This window comes from Excalfactoria chinensis, chromosome 2, assembly GCF_039878825.1.
Source record: "Excalfactoria chinensis isolate bCotChi1 chromosome 2, bCotChi1.hap2, whole genome shotgun sequence".
Lineage (NCBI taxonomy): Eukaryota > Metazoa > Chordata > Aves > Galliformes > Phasianidae > Excalfactoria > Excalfactoria chinensis.
The window spans coordinates 35,422,997-35,440,617 of record NC_092826.1 but is presented as its reverse complement, the minus strand read 5'-3'; the positions used below and the strand labels follow the sequence as shown (position 1 = coordinate 35,440,617).

At 38.3% G+C, this 17,621-nt stretch overlaps 1 protein-coding gene across 3 annotated transcripts in view; it reads right to left on the bottom strand.

The window, feature by feature from the left end:
- The window catches only part of TOX (thymocyte selection associated high mobility group box), a 226,659-nt gene that overhangs the window by 104,329 nt on the left and 104,709 nt on the right, over positions 1–17,621 (bottom strand). For all 3 annotated transcript variants that reach the window (XM_072328671.1, XM_072328673.1, XM_072328672.1), the window contains exon 2: positions 7,575–7,640. In XM_072328671.1, the coding sequence (XP_072184772.1) occupies positions 7,575–7,640 (66 nt within the window). The remainder of the gene's footprint in view (positions 1–7,574; positions 7,641–17,621) is intronic.

Sequence of the window (17,621 nt, the reverse complement as noted above, 5' to 3'; positions counted from 1 at the left end):
CCCATTGAAAACTCAGCTTGTATGCAAGGCAACAAGAGCAATTTTGTCTGTAATGAATACCTCTGGGACTCCGCAGAGTGATCATTTGAATGTTACATTGAAGACTGGTTTGAGTAACTAGTTTGGGCTCGTTTTGCTGCCAGAGTTCGTAAAACTAACTAGATTAATCAAAGCATGACATCTTAGCGGTTTATTCGGTCAGAGGGCAATAGGTCAAGCTGACTGTACTGCAGCAGCCTTTGCCAAAAGGGACAGTATAATAGTAATTGGTCTAATTTGTAGTTCAAATTCATGTAATTCTTACAGACGTTTTATGGACCCAAAAAAGTTCAATTTATATGAAGCTCAGTTGAAAAATACTGCCTTTAACATTTCCCATGGTTACATCCCATAATTCATCCACACTGCTGACCTGCAGAGTTTCCTGGAAAGGAAACTACATAACTAAAATATATGATGTCTATAATCTGTTTGCACATGCTAAAGAAGTTGTACAAGAAGGAGTGGAGGGAAACATTTTGAAGGATATTTTACACTGGTTGCTCATTAAACAGAAAATTCTCTCATGTCATGCACAGCAAAAAGCAACTCATTTTCTCTTGTGATATGGGAAAAAATACCTCTGGCTTTTGAACACAGAATTCATCATTTGATGATTGATTTTCTGTTTACCTTTTTCACGGTAAAATAATAGCTTTTGTTATTTTTACTATATTGATTTACAGTGGGCATATCACTGAAGTTGCTATCATCCTGATGCCACAGCTGAGACAGGATGCACCATCTACATTACTTCCTCCCTTTGGTGACTCTTAAAAAAAGACTTCTAATTGATGCACAGGATCACTGTGTATACAACATGGCCAAGTTCACAATTTTAGCTTTACACTATCAGTATCTGACATTTACTTCTAAAGCCCCAAACTACTGCAGCAATGCAATTACCCTCAAAAACTGCTTTCATTAAAAAGTTTTCAGACTTCATCGTTGTAAAGAAAATATAAGTGCAAAGATTCTACAGCCAGAAGATGAATAAAGGGATGAAAAATATGTTGTAGTTGCCAAGGTTTCTGATGTGATCTCGATTTTGCAGATCCATGCTAATGATTTTTGAAGGCTGGAGAGAGACTCTTGTTTATCCACCTGTAATTATGGGTATGTTTGCCTAGAATCCTTAGGGAAAAGATTTTGCCCTCTTTGTGTTTTCACAACATATGCTATAGAATTGGCTTTAGCTGAAAGAGGCATTAAGTAAAAATATGGTTTAATTAAGTAATGGATTTTTTAGAGAGAAGTAGGGTCATATACATATCTTCTGCTGGTTGGAGTACAAGTCCAATACTTACTGAATGACTTGACTGAAATCAATTTTAGTAAAGGAGAGTGATGCTAAGTTATGTCTTTTTTGTAAACTTTGAAAAAGATTTTAAACACAGATCAACAGGCTGTAATTTTAACATTTTTTATAAAATTTGATGCACTTGATCACAAAAAGATATGAAGTTAAAACCCTATCCGTAAATACACACACAATGCATGTGCACACATTTTGTGTTAACACTAATGACAATCATACATGGTTTTATAATACATATATGCACACACACAGACTTGTTAAAGCAACTACTAAGGTACTGTTAGCAAGAACACAATACTTTCCAGACTCTGGTCCTGATCTCAAACGTATAAGAGATCACATTCTACACAAAAAGGAAGGGTTTACATCACCTTTCTCTTCAACCACTCATTCAGAATATGAAAGTGATGTCTGTTGTTTTTTTTTTTTTTCACTGAATCAATTTAAATTTACATCCCAATATTTTGGAAAGTTGCTTCTATAGTCTACTTCAGACAATTGGAGGAGCAGGAAGTAGACTCCCTTCTGTTGTTATTGTACTTTTGGAAGTACAAGATAGTGGACCAGGAAAAGAGGTGGATGTGATTTACAAGAGCACTAAACTGCAGCCAACCGACAGACTGATCAAGTGTCTTTGCCCTCAGTGCAGAGAAGCCTTTCTACTAATGAGAAAGGAAAGGCTTCCCAAATTTTGGGTAGGATTACCTTGCACTCAAAGGTAGCATGTACCCATCAACCTACAGCAGACTATGCTGACCATGAGAACTGAGCTATATCTTCTTTGGAACACACACAGACTTTGTACCGGGCTTTTCAGTATGAAGTTGATGGCTGCAATGACAGCAACTTAATGGTGAGGAAATATCACTACAGGACAAAGTGCCCAAGTACTAGCCTACCTTTTGGAAAGACTGCACTGCAACAAAAGAGGTAGGAGTGGTCAGCAGTGTGAGGGAGATGGCTGTCCTTCCCTGCTCTGTCCTTGTAAGGCCCCTGCTGGAGTACTGCATCCAGGCCTGGGGACCCATACCACTGGAAGGATGGGCTGTTGCAGTGGGTCCAGAGGAGGACCACGATGATGATCAGAGGGCTGGAGCATGGAGCATCTTTCCTATGAAGTCAGGCTGAGGGAGCTGGGCTTGTTCAGCCTGGAGAAGTATCCAAGGGGACTACGTTACAACCTTCCAGTACTTGAGGGTATTTTATGAGCAAGAAGACCATTTTTTTTTTACATGGTTTGATAGTGATAGGACAAAAGGAATTGTTTCAAACTAACATAAGGGAGATTTAGGTTAGATGTTAGGAGGAAATTCTTCACTCAGAAGGCGATGTGGCAGTGGCACAGGCTGCCCAGAGGAGCTGTGGGTGCCCCATCCCTGGAGGTGCTTGAGCCAGGTTGGATGGAGCCTTGGGCAGCTGAGCTGGTGGGTGGCAGCCATGCCCACACCATGCTTGGGTGTTAGAACTAGGTGATCTTTAAGATCCCTTTCAACCTAAGATAATATATGATTCTATGACAGGAAAAACAGAGAACAAGAAAGGACATCTACTGTGTAGCATTTATCCATTCCTACTTCATATGGGTAATACCTAACCCAATAAGTAATTAGGGTAAAAATATGAAATAGGAAGTTAGGGATAAATCTATAGTTGTGCATATGGCAACAAAAGACAGAGGAACACTTTCCTAATAACATGAAGAATCTCTCAGATGTCGTTCTATCCATTTTTACCCTGGAGCTGTACAAGGTAAAATGTACCCTGTACATTTTACAGTTTTGACATCATTAGTGCTTGCTATGCTAAAGGATATGTACATATGTTACGCATAGGTCTCTCTGTCATAGCTTTGGGAGGGAGGAAAATACCTTCTCTGTGCAAAGAGTATCACCCTTCTGCCTCAGGTAGCTCGTGTTTTCCCATAAGGGCAATTGAGATACTGCCCCATATCACTGGCTCCAGGTCATTTCCTCTCCCTTCCCTTTGGATCACATCTAAATATTTATAAAGCCTAAGGAAACCTTAGAAGAATGCTGAGGCTCTGTACAAGAGTCCTGAATTATATTATGTATTGGGACCAGGAAAAAATGTAAAATAAACAGTATTATTTTATTCCATATTGTACAAGGCCCACAAATTACAGGAGGAGAAATTACATGAAGAACAATTCATCTTCAAGATTCCAATTATAGGTGTGAGGAGAAAACAATATATTTGTGAGAATTTGAAATGCAGAGCAGTTGGCATAGCTTTATTTTAAAATGATAAATATTTTCAAATTGAAGTGCAATTAGTAGTGAAAATGTCATGTAGTTTTACTATATATGTTTGTTAATATGGTTGGCATAACTCATTTAGGAGATGCCTGCAGTGCAGAGTCCTGCGCTACATATATTGTAACAAAAATACAGTACTTACACGTATATATAAAATGTACACAGAGACAACATTGCCAAACAGCCTTTTGGGACAGTCTAAAAGAATATCATTAATTTTTACTGTATACTTACACTTCTGGCTCAGCTCCAGCACTGCCTTTCTGTAAAAATCATTTCAAGTATAGAATTATGCTATTTGCTTGCAGCAACATCACAGGAACAGTAGTGAGCCATATGTTGCTACTTAGCAACTTAGTCTATAAGTCCCAAAGCATGTGCTGATTTGAAAATTGAACAGAAATGATAATTGTTGAGGGATGCTGTGAGGCAACTTGTATGCAGATGTTTGATTCTACACAGCAAAAGAAGCAAAACTCTCTTTTTCCTGTCCAATGGCTGAGCTTTTATTTATGTTAGCCTAAAGGCGATACATTGATTAAAACCCTTAAAATAATATAAGGTGATGTTTTTCTGAATATAAACACTTTACAGTAAACAAAAAGAACTGAAGTGCAAAGTTAGCTTTTTTTGGAGCAATTGCAACATTTCTGATGTCTAAATTTTATTTCATTCTGCAACACACTTCATCTCATAGCCTCTGGATCTCTTGAAATGCAAGATTCTAGGAGAAGAGATAAGGCTTAGAAAGGCAAAACAGGCAAAGCTCACTTCTCAGGGTTGGATCCAAAGAAAGGATGTATGTCAGCATGTACTGAGACCCCCAAAATCCTGCCTATCTAGTCATGTAATCCTGATAAGAGATTAAAGGAAATTCCTTGCTCTCTGATGCTCTGTATCATGACCCAGTCTGCCAACATACCTCCCAAATAAGCTGGGTCATACTCTGAAATCAGAAAACGATGCTCACACCTGACCCAGTCATCATGATCAGAGCTTAAATAAAAGTTTCTGATACAGCCATGCCTCTCCTAACATGGGATTCATATTTTTGTTAACAGATGTGCATCCACTGAGAGAAGCAGAGAACTTAATTCACTTATTCTGACTGGTTTCTAATCCTCACCTCTGACCTCTCAAGGGAACATTTGAGTTACTGGGGATGGGAAGAAGCCAGCACTCCTTTCCCTGAAGTCATGCAACTTCAAAACATGTGAGCACAGCTGGAAAATGGAAACAGAAAACTCTGTGGATTAAGTGACTAGAGTTTTATTTGGAAGAGAAAATTTCCTCATCTCTTTTTACAGGACTAGAGTTTTTCTACATGCAGTAACAATGAGAGGAAAATGAGCAAACAGATCTGAAAACAGAAGAGATCAGGATATATAGTCATATTCCTCCTTCTTCCTCACCCTATCCTATAACACACTCAGTCTTTCATGTTTTATTTTCACAGTAGTGAATATCTTATTTTTCCTGCAAAATAATCCACCTTGAACAACACATTGGCTACTAAATGGTGTCCAGTTCACTAATTTTGGGTGACCACTAAATTTTTACACCAGAGATTGGAACTGCACCACATTACAGTGGTCAGAGAAGATCTATCCAATAATGTCAACAAAGAATTGCTCAGTTCCTTAAAGGAATTACCAGCAGTTATCTACATCAGGAACAGGTTTGGGAAGGCTTCTTATGCAGGTTATTAACTAAACAAGAGAGACGCAGGATTTCCAACACTCAACCAGTTTCCTACTCCTAGGATTTGGGGTTTTTAGTATTAAGTTATTATTACAGGCTTTCACATATATTCCCTTAAAAAATCCACTGCAGTGGTGTAAGATGTCTTCAGCATTAGGAGAGAATCACTGTAAGAGAAAAGACAGTGCAACAACCAAAGGCTGATAACTTCTCTCAAATGGGCACTGTGCATGCCTGGCTTTTGTAGTAGCTCTTTGCCATATGGATCGCTCAGCAAAGGACAGAGTTCAGACAAGTAATCTGGGGTTTAAATTCTGCCCAGGAGCTGGACACCCAAAAGCTAGGCTTTGCCACAGTGAGTTTCTAAGTATATAAGCCCTTTACTGGTTCCAGCCCTTATTAAGTAAACAGTTTTCTAACACCTTTGAATTTGGAAATGTCAGAGCTGATAGACCATTTTCCTTGAAGACAAAATCATTTGCACTTAAAATATCTAGCCCTGGATCTTTAAAGGTACCTTAAGAACCCATTAAAATCAGCACATGTTAGATGCATAAATATCTCTATGGATCTGGGCCTTGTTAGCACATGCAGAAACTGCATAAAAGATTAAAACTTATGCTCTTAATTTTTCAATATGCTGTTTAAATTATTTAAACTACATGCACACACACAGTACAAAAATATCAACTGCAGAAAAATAATTCTGATGTATAATGTGGATTTGCAATTCTTTGTTCAAAACTATTTAAGATAGATGTAATGATTCTCTGTGAGGTAGCAGCTGCCTTATAACAGCAATCATTCACAGAGTTTGTATTTCTACTGTTTCAAACAAATTCAATTAGCCCTTGCACTTCAAAACCCTTAAGGCATAAATGAGATGATACTATGCTGCTTTAATCTAATAGTAATACTAAAACTTGTCAGTACAGTTCTTGGATTAATGGTAGGAGAAAAATTAATAATATAATTTTTCATTTTTTAATCAAACAATTCTGTTCTAAACTACCTCTGGATCTTGGAGAGTTCTTAGTCGAATAAGCTGAATCACGTACAAATCATAAATGCAAAGTACAGTTGGTCTCCAAAGGTATTTTGACAATAACTTCAACAGAAGACTGGGAAGCAACATGGTGGAACGTTCTGAAGATGGCCTTCCTGACTGAACAGTGCAATTCATCTCATACAGCCTCCTGCTTCCCAGGCCACAAGTGCAGTTGCATACTATGTGCTACGACTAAGTAGCCTGTCTTGACCATTTGAAGAACTCCACTTCATGAGGACATTTCATCTGAGTGTACAGTCACTTTCCAGAGCTGCTCATTTCTAAATTACACCCAGCTCACCTACACACATTTACTTTGCATCCAAATGCACTTCCCACCTAATTAGAGACCTTCATGTTATCCCTCAGTCTTGTTGGAAAGAGCTAGCCACTGCTTGGTCTGAGACACTGCATGACCTAGACCACAAGTTCAATTACTTAGGGTGATTTCCATGACACAGCATAACTGACCTGTAGCAGTATCACCATCATGTACTAACATAGAATTAACTTGGCATTTTAAGAAAAATAAAAGTCTTTAGATTTATAGAAAACTATAGCAGTGAACGGCTTAAGTGGAAATGTTTGTGAAAGAATTTTAAAACACACATCCAGTACTAGAATTTAGAGTACGGTTCCCCAAAACGGGGACTAAAAAAATATTCACAAATACCTGCATCACATTGTATCTTTTGGGCTGAAAGCTAAAGGAGACTAAGCCATTTTCCCTAGCCCCGCTGCTAATGCTGTAACATCAGCAATGCTTAGCCATACCATTAGTGTTAAAAATGCAATTCTTCAACTACAACTGGCCTAGGAGTGGTAATTAAAACTATTTGTGACATGTGTAGCTTATAATGATTAACTTGTCTGCAGTCAGATAAACAAATAACATGCACCTGTAAAGACTTTATTTCCTGAAGGTAAAACAACTGTTTAGAAAAGATCATGCTGGCAAAACAGCTGCTTGCATTCTGGAGAGGAAACAAGGTAGTATCTTTCAACAAACGCCAACTTTGCTGTTTTATCAACTCTATCTCATTAACTGGAAACAAGGCTTAAATGCTTTGTTTATAAATTATGATTATTCCTGATTGCAGCAGTTACTGATAGTGCCACTCATTTGCAATGCAATTCTTTGAATTTGTTTAATTACAATTTGAAACAAGGCAGAGAAGATTAATTAACCCACCTGGCTGGCTGGCACGTAGTCCTGGCTCGGCTCTGTCATACTCATGTACATGTTCTCACCGTCAAACTGCAAAGGAAATAATAGTAAACATTTAGAAAACTTGAATATTTTTCATCATTGACTGAAAAACAAACAAACAAAAACAACAAAAAAGTGTAGCCATAAACCAATGTTATAGCCTGGTTTTAGAGACTTCTAATTGTGCGTGTGCATCTTGTCTTTGATGTTCCTGTTGTCATCCTTATTGACCCTGGATGTCAGTGATTTGGAGTAATTAGCGCTCTAGTAATTACAGCTAGCAAGCAAGAAATGAATGGTTCCCTTTCATCTGCAATCTGTTTTAAAACAAAATGGCTCATTTTGTGCACCATGTATACATATTGCTGTTACAGAATCACAGAATCACAGAATTATAGGGGTTGGAAGGGACCTCTAGAGATCATCGAGTCCAACCCCCCTGCCAAAGCAGGCTCCCTACACCACGTCGCACAGGTAGGCGTCCAGGCGAGTCTTGAATATCTCCAGAGAAGGAGACTCCACCACCTCCCTGGGCAGCCTGTTCCAGTGCTCCGTCACCCTCACTGTAAAGAAGTTCTTCTTGCTGTTGGTTGTAATGAAGTGCTAAATGAATTGCACAGTTACTGGGAAAAGAAAGATGAGAATAGAAACCACACTAAAATGCATCTTAATGTATTCCAACTTTAGCTTTTGAACAGAACAACAGTTGAGATTTCAAAACAAATTAAGCCCCCTCATACTGAAATGTACCCATATCAGAAAGTAGAAAATACATTTCCAGATAGCTTTCAGACATCTGAATGTATGAAACAGTATATCCAGAATGCATAGCTTAAAAGGATAGTTTGCTCAACATGTGAATAAAGTGAACTTTCATAAGTTTCATAAATAACTTTCATAATTAGAACTGCAAAAATATACTTCAATAAATGTTAAATACCAGTCATGGAAATGTATACAAAGTGATTTCTTGTTCTCTTTCTCTCCTCAACTGCAATTAAAAAGTAACAGAAATGTGATAGAAAGGAAATGATTAAAAACTGTCAGTCTAGGTGGAGAAAAACTGTCAGAACGGAAGCCTCATCCTATAACAACACGAAGAAGTATAAAACTACTAATTTCTTATGTAATCATTGAATCATTAAGGTTGGATTCCCATCTGAAAAATGCCCCCACAGAACTTCTGCCAGGCTCACTCAAGTGGCAGTGCCAAGAGGGTAACTACAGCACCAGTGTCCATTCAGAAGGTAGGGAAAATCTTTTTAAACCTTTCAAGTAGAAATGCACAACAGCAGGAATCCCCATCACCAGCCATCAACCATAGATTTCCAGCTGTTACGAGGTCTGTTTGAAATAACTTACACCTGACCCCTTCTGTGAATGTTTAGAGTGTCACATTTTGGAAATGAGCTGCTATTTTCTATGATGCAGCGGCATTTTCAAAAAATAACCAGCACGGACTGAGCTTCCTTTCCTCCTATAGAAGGTGGTAGTGAATTTCCTACGGACATTGCTCATTTCATCCTGAGCTTTTCAGGATATTCTACCCTCAAGGCAACTAAGTCAGACTGGCTTTGGCAGATAGTTCCACAAGTTTTGCTAAAGCAGCTGTAAAGGTTTCAGCTTCCAGCTGTTCACCCTCTTCTGCCAGAGGCTACAAACCTCGTAACAGTAACAGTAAGAATGAATATGTCTGAGCTGTTGGCACAGCAGACAATGGTGTGCCCTTCCTGGACAGCAACTTAATAGATAGTCACAGCTTATCTGTTAGAATCCCTGTTTTCATGGAAGGAAAATATGATGTTAGAGACACAGATCTGTCATAGGAAGTTCAGCATTTCTAAAGTCAGGTGGAAATTAGCTAAGGACCTTAAAAACAGGGATTGACTACCTTTTTATTTATTCAAATTTATTTTATTATTGTTTTTGTTTGTTTGTTTTGTTTTTGGTTATACCTACTATTTCTTTCAGCATCCTCATTCAAAAGCATTCCCGTTTATTTGCATTCAAAGCAAAATCTTAGAGAGCATTATCAGCATTTGGATTGGTTGAACAATGGAATAAAAGGCTGTTTCTTTATTATTATATTTTTCCTGTGAAAATAAATGAAAAGATCAAATTCTGAGGAGGTATTTTACAGCCTGCTATTCGAAACCAACCACTTGAGTATAAGGCCAGCAGGGGCTCAACTCATTCACCTCGTCAGGCAAAAGACTGAAAAGTGCCCTGATCACTGCAATTGGTACTTAGACTCCAGAAAGATGTCTGATAGCAAAACGTCAGTCTTTCTGACAGCAACGTAATGAGATTTAGAGTTGAGAGATGGAACTTAAAGAAATACACTTTTGAAACAAGGTACAATATCCCATTTTAGATATTAATTAGGCATTTTATCAACAAACAAGTCATGGTTTATTGGACATTTTAGAATTAATTTTATATATATTTTTTTAGAAAAAAATGCATTCCATATCATATTTATGAGAAATACTGTGAACAGACTAAAATTATTCTAATTAATTAGACTAATTAGTTAAATTAGCTAGTTATGGTCATTATACCTGTCTTAGAAACCATGATTCCTGAAGTTTCCCATTTTTAATTTCTCTTGTAAAAATCATATACCTGCTACTCTGCATTACAAGCATTGCCATAATTCATATATGATATACTCCATTGCAATAATCCTGAATAAAATTCTTTCTTTGGCTGTTAATTGGACACATGCAGACCTGGGTTTCTTTAATTTATATTTTTAATTTAATAAAGTTTCTTTGCCATTTGTAACACCTGACCCTTTGATTTGAGAAAACAATCTTAGTGAAGCATACTAATCTTTCAGCATACTACTATTTCCTTTCTTTGAATGTTTGGTCATCTGTCTTTCCTCCCAAGCTTATAATCACCCACTCTGCACTGACATAAAAATTTAGCTAAAGGCATTTTTCCATGAACCTTGGAAATCTGCATCATTCTTTGTGTTGTTCTTGGACCACTTTCCTATCTATCTGATCAGTGTCTTGCTACTACCAGTGCTCCAAGCACTGGTAGGATCTTTAATCTCAGAATTTCCAATTGCTTGTGGCCCTCTATTTCGCTCTGAAATTCTTCAGATCTAATATGGTCTGCAAGCTTAAAGTAACTACATCGCAATGAAAATGGAAAAAAAAAAAAAAAAAAAACAAGAAAAAACAACCCATATCTAAAGTTAAATCTCCTAGCCTTTGCTGTGTTAAATGAGAAATGATTTTATGCAACATTTTGGATCAGTTTGATAGGGTAAATTCTCAGAAAAAAATATATTGATACATAATGTCTGCAAAATAAGAGAGGCCTATTAATATCTAAAAATTCCCAGAAGCTGTTTGATTTATTACCTAATTTCTCCAATATTTGAGCATGGAATCTAGTCACTGTACTATTTAAACTTAGAAGTATGCATAAAATAGTGTATATCAGGTTGCATAGTTTAATAAGATTTGATGGAATGTGATTTTTATAGTGTATTAGATGGCACTAACACTGTCCCCCATGTTAGTACTTGTACAACATTTACAGCTATAGTAAATGCTGTAAATGTAAAAGCATTTACAGCACTAGTGCAGTGTGGTGCATGACTCCTTGGTGGTCTTGAAGACTTCAGACACAAGCCTGCAAATCAACTGTAAACTTGAAGGACAAAGCATATACATATACATTTTCTACAGCAGTTGTTTAGGAAGAAGTTATTAATGTTTACTAAAATGTTTCTAAAGTAAGGAAATTATGATTTATGTAAACCAAAGTTGCTGGAAAAAAAAAAAAAAAAAAAAAAAGTGTTTACTTCAGTATTGAGTTTATTCATCATCTCTATCAAAGAAGTGTGGAATACAGATAATACAGATGACTTCTACAACCCACCCCAATTAGACTTGAAGCCAGCCAGTACTGTGGGGGACAATACAAAAGGCTTTTCAAAAATGTAGGTTAACAGCAAAAAGAGGTCCAGAAATAACCTCGGTCCATTACTTAATGAGGATGGTCATCTCGAAAATAGGGATCAGAGAAAGCAGAGACATTCAATACCTTCTTCACCTCTGCCTTCAACATAATGATGGGTCCCAGGCACCATGGTGCCCCAAGTTGGAGGACTGTGACTGCAATAATGAAGAACTCCCAGCCATCCCCAAACATGGGTGGGATTCGCTGCTCCAGCTGGTTGCATATAAGTTTTTGGGCCCAATGGTATTCATCCCAAGGTACTCAAGGAGCTGGATGATATCATTGAGAGACCACTCAATTATTTTTCAGCAGTCTTGGGAATCTGTGAAGGTCCCAGTTGACTGGAAGCCAGCAGATGTCCCAGTTTTCAAGAAAGGCAAGAAAGAAGATCCTGGTAATTACAGGCCTCACTTTAGTGGCTAGAAAAATTATAGAGAATATTATTCTGGGAGCTGTTGAAAAATACCTGAATGACAATGTAGTCATTGGTAACATTCAATATGGGTTCATAACTGGAAAGTCCTATTTAAAAAATTTAACATCCTTTTATGACAAGATTGCTCACCTAATTGACCAAGAGAAGCCAGCTGATGTAATGTTTTTGGATAGTAGCAGAGCTTTCATTACCACACTTTTCTCAGTATCCTTTTGGACAAAATGTTCAGCATATAGCTAGTAAAAAAAATAAATAACGCAATGGGTGAACGTTTGTCAGACAGGTCAGGCTCCAAGAGTCACAGAACACCAGACTGGCAGCCAGTCACAAGTGGAGTTCCACTTTAGGGCTAGTTTTCTTTAATGATTTCAACAGTGACTTGGTTATAGGATTTGAAGGTAAACCAAGCAAGTCTGGGGATGACACTAAACTGGGATAAGCTGCTGATTCTGTGATGGGTGAGGGAGCCTTGCAGAGTGATCAAACTTGACAAACTTGAGGACAGGACAATCACCAGCTGCATGAAGTTTCATGAAAGAAACTGCTAGATTCTGTGCCTGGGATGGGACAGCCATGGATATATGTACAAGGTGGTAGATGAGAGTTTGGAGAACAGCCCCATGGAAACAGATCTGGGGGTTCAGGTTGACAGCAAGTTCAATCTGAGACATCAGTGTGCCCTACCAGCCAAAAGGGCCAGTGGTACTCTGGGGAGTACCAGACAACGGTGACAACAGGCAAGGGAAGAAATGGTCCCACTCTGGTCTGTACTGTGCGGCCTCACTGGATGCAGGTTTGGGTGCCACAGGATAAGAAGGACATCATGCTATTAGAGAGCATTCAAAGGAGGGCTACAGAGATGGTGAAGGGCCTGGAGGGCAAGGTCTGTGAAGAGTGGCTGAGGTCCCTTTGTTTGTTCAACCCAGAGCTGCAGCTCCTCACAGGGAGCGGAGGGGCAGTGCTGAGCTCTCAACAGAAATGTCAAGAAGCTGCATCAGGGGAGTGTCAGTCTAGGGGTTAGGAAAAAGTTCTTCACCAGAGGGTGGGTCAAGCACAGAACATGCTTCCCAAGGCAGTGGTCAAAGCCCCAGGCTTCTGGATTTCAAGACACGTTTAGACAATGCTCTCAAAACCTCATATGGTTTTTGTTTTAGATGGTCCATTGTGGAGCCAGGAGTTGGACTCAGTGATCCTTGTGGGTCCCTTCCAACTCCAGATATTTTATGGTTCTACAAATTCATGATAAAATAAAAAGTACAAGCCTTCAATAACAAAAAGAAGTTCAGAGATGCTGATGCAGCGCACTGTCACCTCCAAGAACACCAGACTAGACCACACTGATACAATATATCATGAAAAAAAAAAAAAGCTAATAATTTGATCAGCTAGAAGATCCTACAACTTCTTTATCCCGGGTGCATCAAACTTCCAAAACAAGCCTCTTAAACTTGAGAAATTAATACTTTTTCCAATATTTACTTATTTCACCACTCTGTATACTGCTTTTTAACTTGCAGGTTCTGCACCACTGCATCTCTTAATTCTCCTCCAGGGCAGTTTAAGTCATAAGATCCCTACCTCGTACTGCACTGAGACAGCAGTTCAAGCAGCCTATCCAAGTAAACAGTGAATCAAAAAGTCCATGGATATGACCCAAAGACAGCTCCAATAATGCCACCAAAATCACCTTATTTTAATCATCATCCCATGTCTACAAGAACCTTGTATTTACTACACTTCCCCACTACTCACTGTGCTTGATTTCAAGCAAATAAACTGCACAAGCATCAATTAACCTGTGGATGATTCATCCAAACAAGGGATGAAATACAAGTAAAGGCAGTTAAATGAACTGCCTTTTGGGAACCTATGTATGATGTATATATATCATATGACATTTCATCTAAAGCTTTCCCAGCGCATCTCCAAGAACGTTCAGTATCATTAAGGGCAGACTTCAAAATCTTTCATTTTAATCTATTAAAAGTGAACGCTAATACAATATTCTGATGTGTGATAATAACTACTCTTGACAACATTTCTTTTCATATTAAAGTGTAACCGCATGAGAAGTTTGGGTGAGAGTAAACTGAGAATGTGACTGCATTTTAATATGAAAATATATATAACTGGGAGCTGTTTTCAACGTATATTCAGAATTCATCATGCTCTTTAAGTAATTATTAGAAATAAAATATGTAGGCAACACTATCACATGGTCATTAAGAATTGCCCAGAGAATAACCATATTTAAGACAATTTGGAAAGACAACACACACAAGCAACACACACAAAATATCCAAGCACTGCTATAAAATGCAGTTTATTCACATAAGTTCGAAACTTACATAAACACTGCCTGACTTTTACTTCTACAAGAGCTGTGATAGAGTTCAGCAAACGTCCAGAATGGAAAGATTGTTTTATCAGACATGGATTTAGCCAAGGATCCAAAGTTGACTTCGGTCTCCAATGAGCATGGCACAGCATCAGCTGCACAGTGACAGTAAACCTGTTTTCATTCCCTCACTTACATCACAGGCAAATCTGCCATCATTTACTCATAATGATGATTATGAAGTAACAAGCCTGCAAAGGTTGTATTTCTTTTTATTTTTATTTTTTACTCTTTAAATATGACTATGTCACAAAGATATTATGACCAGGCTGCATATAATCAAATGGAGAACCAAACTTAAAGCATATTTATTATTCATTACTCACTTTGTCTTCATCGCAAGGGTTATCTGTGCTATCTGGATTACAGGGAAAATTAATCCCCTCCCCTCTTTTTATCACTGCCTCCTTGCTACCTCACACTTCTTTGCTGTTGCTGGGAGAAGCAAGGGTTTATTTTGCTTCCTTTTCAGCCACACTTTCTATTTTCTGAGGGAACTGCCCATTTGCTTTCTCTTTATACCCATAGCTATATGTGCCCAAAGTTCTGCAGGTATAGTTACGCTACCTAAGGTTAAAAATAAAGAAAAACATTAACTGCATGGTACTTCGCCTCAGTGCTGACCTAAACTCCTAGTTTATACTGGAAATCAGCACAATGTGATAGTACTACAGCTTGTCTAGCTGCAGTGTGGGCATAGAAGCATGATGAACACTAGTGGATATGGCTTTTCAAACCAAAATAAACTTGTCCCTTGTTGCTTCTCCTCAACCCATCCACAGCATTTCATGCACAAGTTGTATCTCAGCAGAAATACTCTGAAGTAAAGGATAAGAAGGAAGGAAAGAAATAATCTGATTGGTAAAAACTGCTGTATTTAATAAGTTCAGCTGCTGTTTAAAGACACATGGACTAGCCATTCTTGTTTCCTTGAAGGATCTTAACTATCTTCAAAGCCTGTGTTATTAATTGTAATCTGAATACAAGTTTCTACCACCCTAGACTGAACTGGAAAATAGATTCAATTTTAAGCTTTAGCCAAACCCTTTAACTACAGCTCACTTTGCTCTAATAGACCTCCAACACAATTTATTATATTTTAGAAAAACGTCAGAAGAACACTGCAGAAAAAGATTATTCATTTCTAGTGATTTAGTGATCTTAGTGCTTACAGCTTATATATACCATTTGTAACTAATATTATCTAGAAGCCACTAATCCTGAAAAAGCTTTAAAACTAGGTAATTTTGTACATTTTAAACCAAATGACAAGAGTAGTCTGTTGCAGATGGCTCAATGACAAACAGAATGATGTTTTATTTTCCTCAGAGATGCTTAAGTGAGACAGAAATAAAGATGGGATGCAACATAAATCAACAAATGACCATGCTAAAGAAACAGCTGATCATGTTATGAACTATCAAACATAAAAACAGATGACCTGTAAGCAGCGTTGCATGATGGAAAACCTCCTTTTCCATACAGTTTGGGAGAGTGGCATATCTGTATTAAATTGAAACTGTTTTGTCTCCTGAACTCCATTTTGTATTCTGTACCAAACACGTGTTTAAATTTGCCCAAGACAGGTTACAGCAATATATTCCAGACAGGCAACCTTTCCAGGAAAGGGCTTGACACCTTGCTGAAGGAGTATCACAGGAAAATTGTCAGAAAACAATCTAGTACCATTGACTTTGATTGTCTCTGTTCTTCCATCTTCCCTCCCTCCTTCCACAAATGTCTTTTGAAACAATAGACTGTTGGAGAACTGTGAGACTGGGTGAAAACGTCTGAATGCAGCACCATACCAAAAAGAAATTAAACCCCTTTGCAGAGCTGGATGTGCCCGTATGGCCCAAGACAGGTCAAACACTACAGGCTGGAAGGTCATGGAGAAGCCCTGTCCCGCTTACAGCACTAAGGGCCCTCCGGGTCACAGAAAGTTTCTCATGCAAAGCCGTAAAGAATAACTGATGTGTCCCAAGATTATTGTTATTTTTTTCATATTAATTTAATTCAAGAGTGAAGTATTAGGAAAACCCCTTATGAATCCTATGTTTTCATTCTTATACATATTGTCTAAACTATGAATGTTGGTTAGGATACATTTAACTAATTCAAGTACATCGATTTGCAGGCTAAGCATATTGTCATCTGCTCCTTTTGTGGCAGAACAGACACCCTTGCCACCTTGGACATAGGTTTTACTTTTTTGCATGGTAAGTATCATCTTCCAGGGGCATCTGCCCTTTATGAGAGAGTCAAAATGAGATTGGAGGCCCTGCTTAGGCACAACTGCAGATAGCTATGATACCAGCAGATGCTTTCTGCTCTCAGGTGGAGTTAGGAAGGAATCTGCCCCAATCTCCATGGCTCACTGGAGTGAGCAATGAGCTGGATGGGCGCAGGTAGTGCATGCAGTGAAGATGCTGCTTCCTGGAGAAATGCTGTCAGATGTCTATAATGAGAAAAAAAAACAACAAACTGTAACAAAACTCTTCTCTGCCCTGAGTACCCAAGTGACTTTGATATGTGTAGGCTTCAGTGCTTGGATCAAAGCATGATAGCAAGCTAGCACTGCACTATGGCATTCCTGCAGCCTGCCTTTCATGGTGGAAGTGTTTTGAAAATACCCTGCTTGATTCTCCTAAAATTAGATCATTTTTGTCTTATTTTCCATTTATAAGACATATCATCACTTCAAAGAGTATAGGCAGCAGTGTCAAAGTTTTCTTTCAGATTCTTATCTGTGTCATAAATATCTACACTAGACCTTTACATTGCTGTGTTCCCTAAGCGAGTTCGCTATTTATTGCGCTGGTTGTGAGAAAGGGGAAGAACCATAGAGTTTCCTGAGTATGTTCTCAGAGGTGGCAAACCAACTGAATGTCTAAATATACACTGGTAGTTAAAACCTGAATGATGGCACTAAAGCATTTGTGTTTTTCCTGCACTTAATAGAGGTTAATGTGGAACAGGAGAGGAGGTGAAGGGGGGTGTTTAGCTTCCCGCTTGGAGCCTGCATGTGTCAATGCCTGACAGAGCCTTGAAGTTGTTAGCCTTCATGCAGAGAGCTAGCTGAATGAGGTTACAGTGTTGAGCACAGCGGGCTAATAGAAGTAGGATCAGACTGATAGGAGGAGTGGCAGAGCCCAGGCACAGCAGAACATATCAAAGACAGCCCAGGGGAGAGCGGGTACTGTATTAGTCTTTT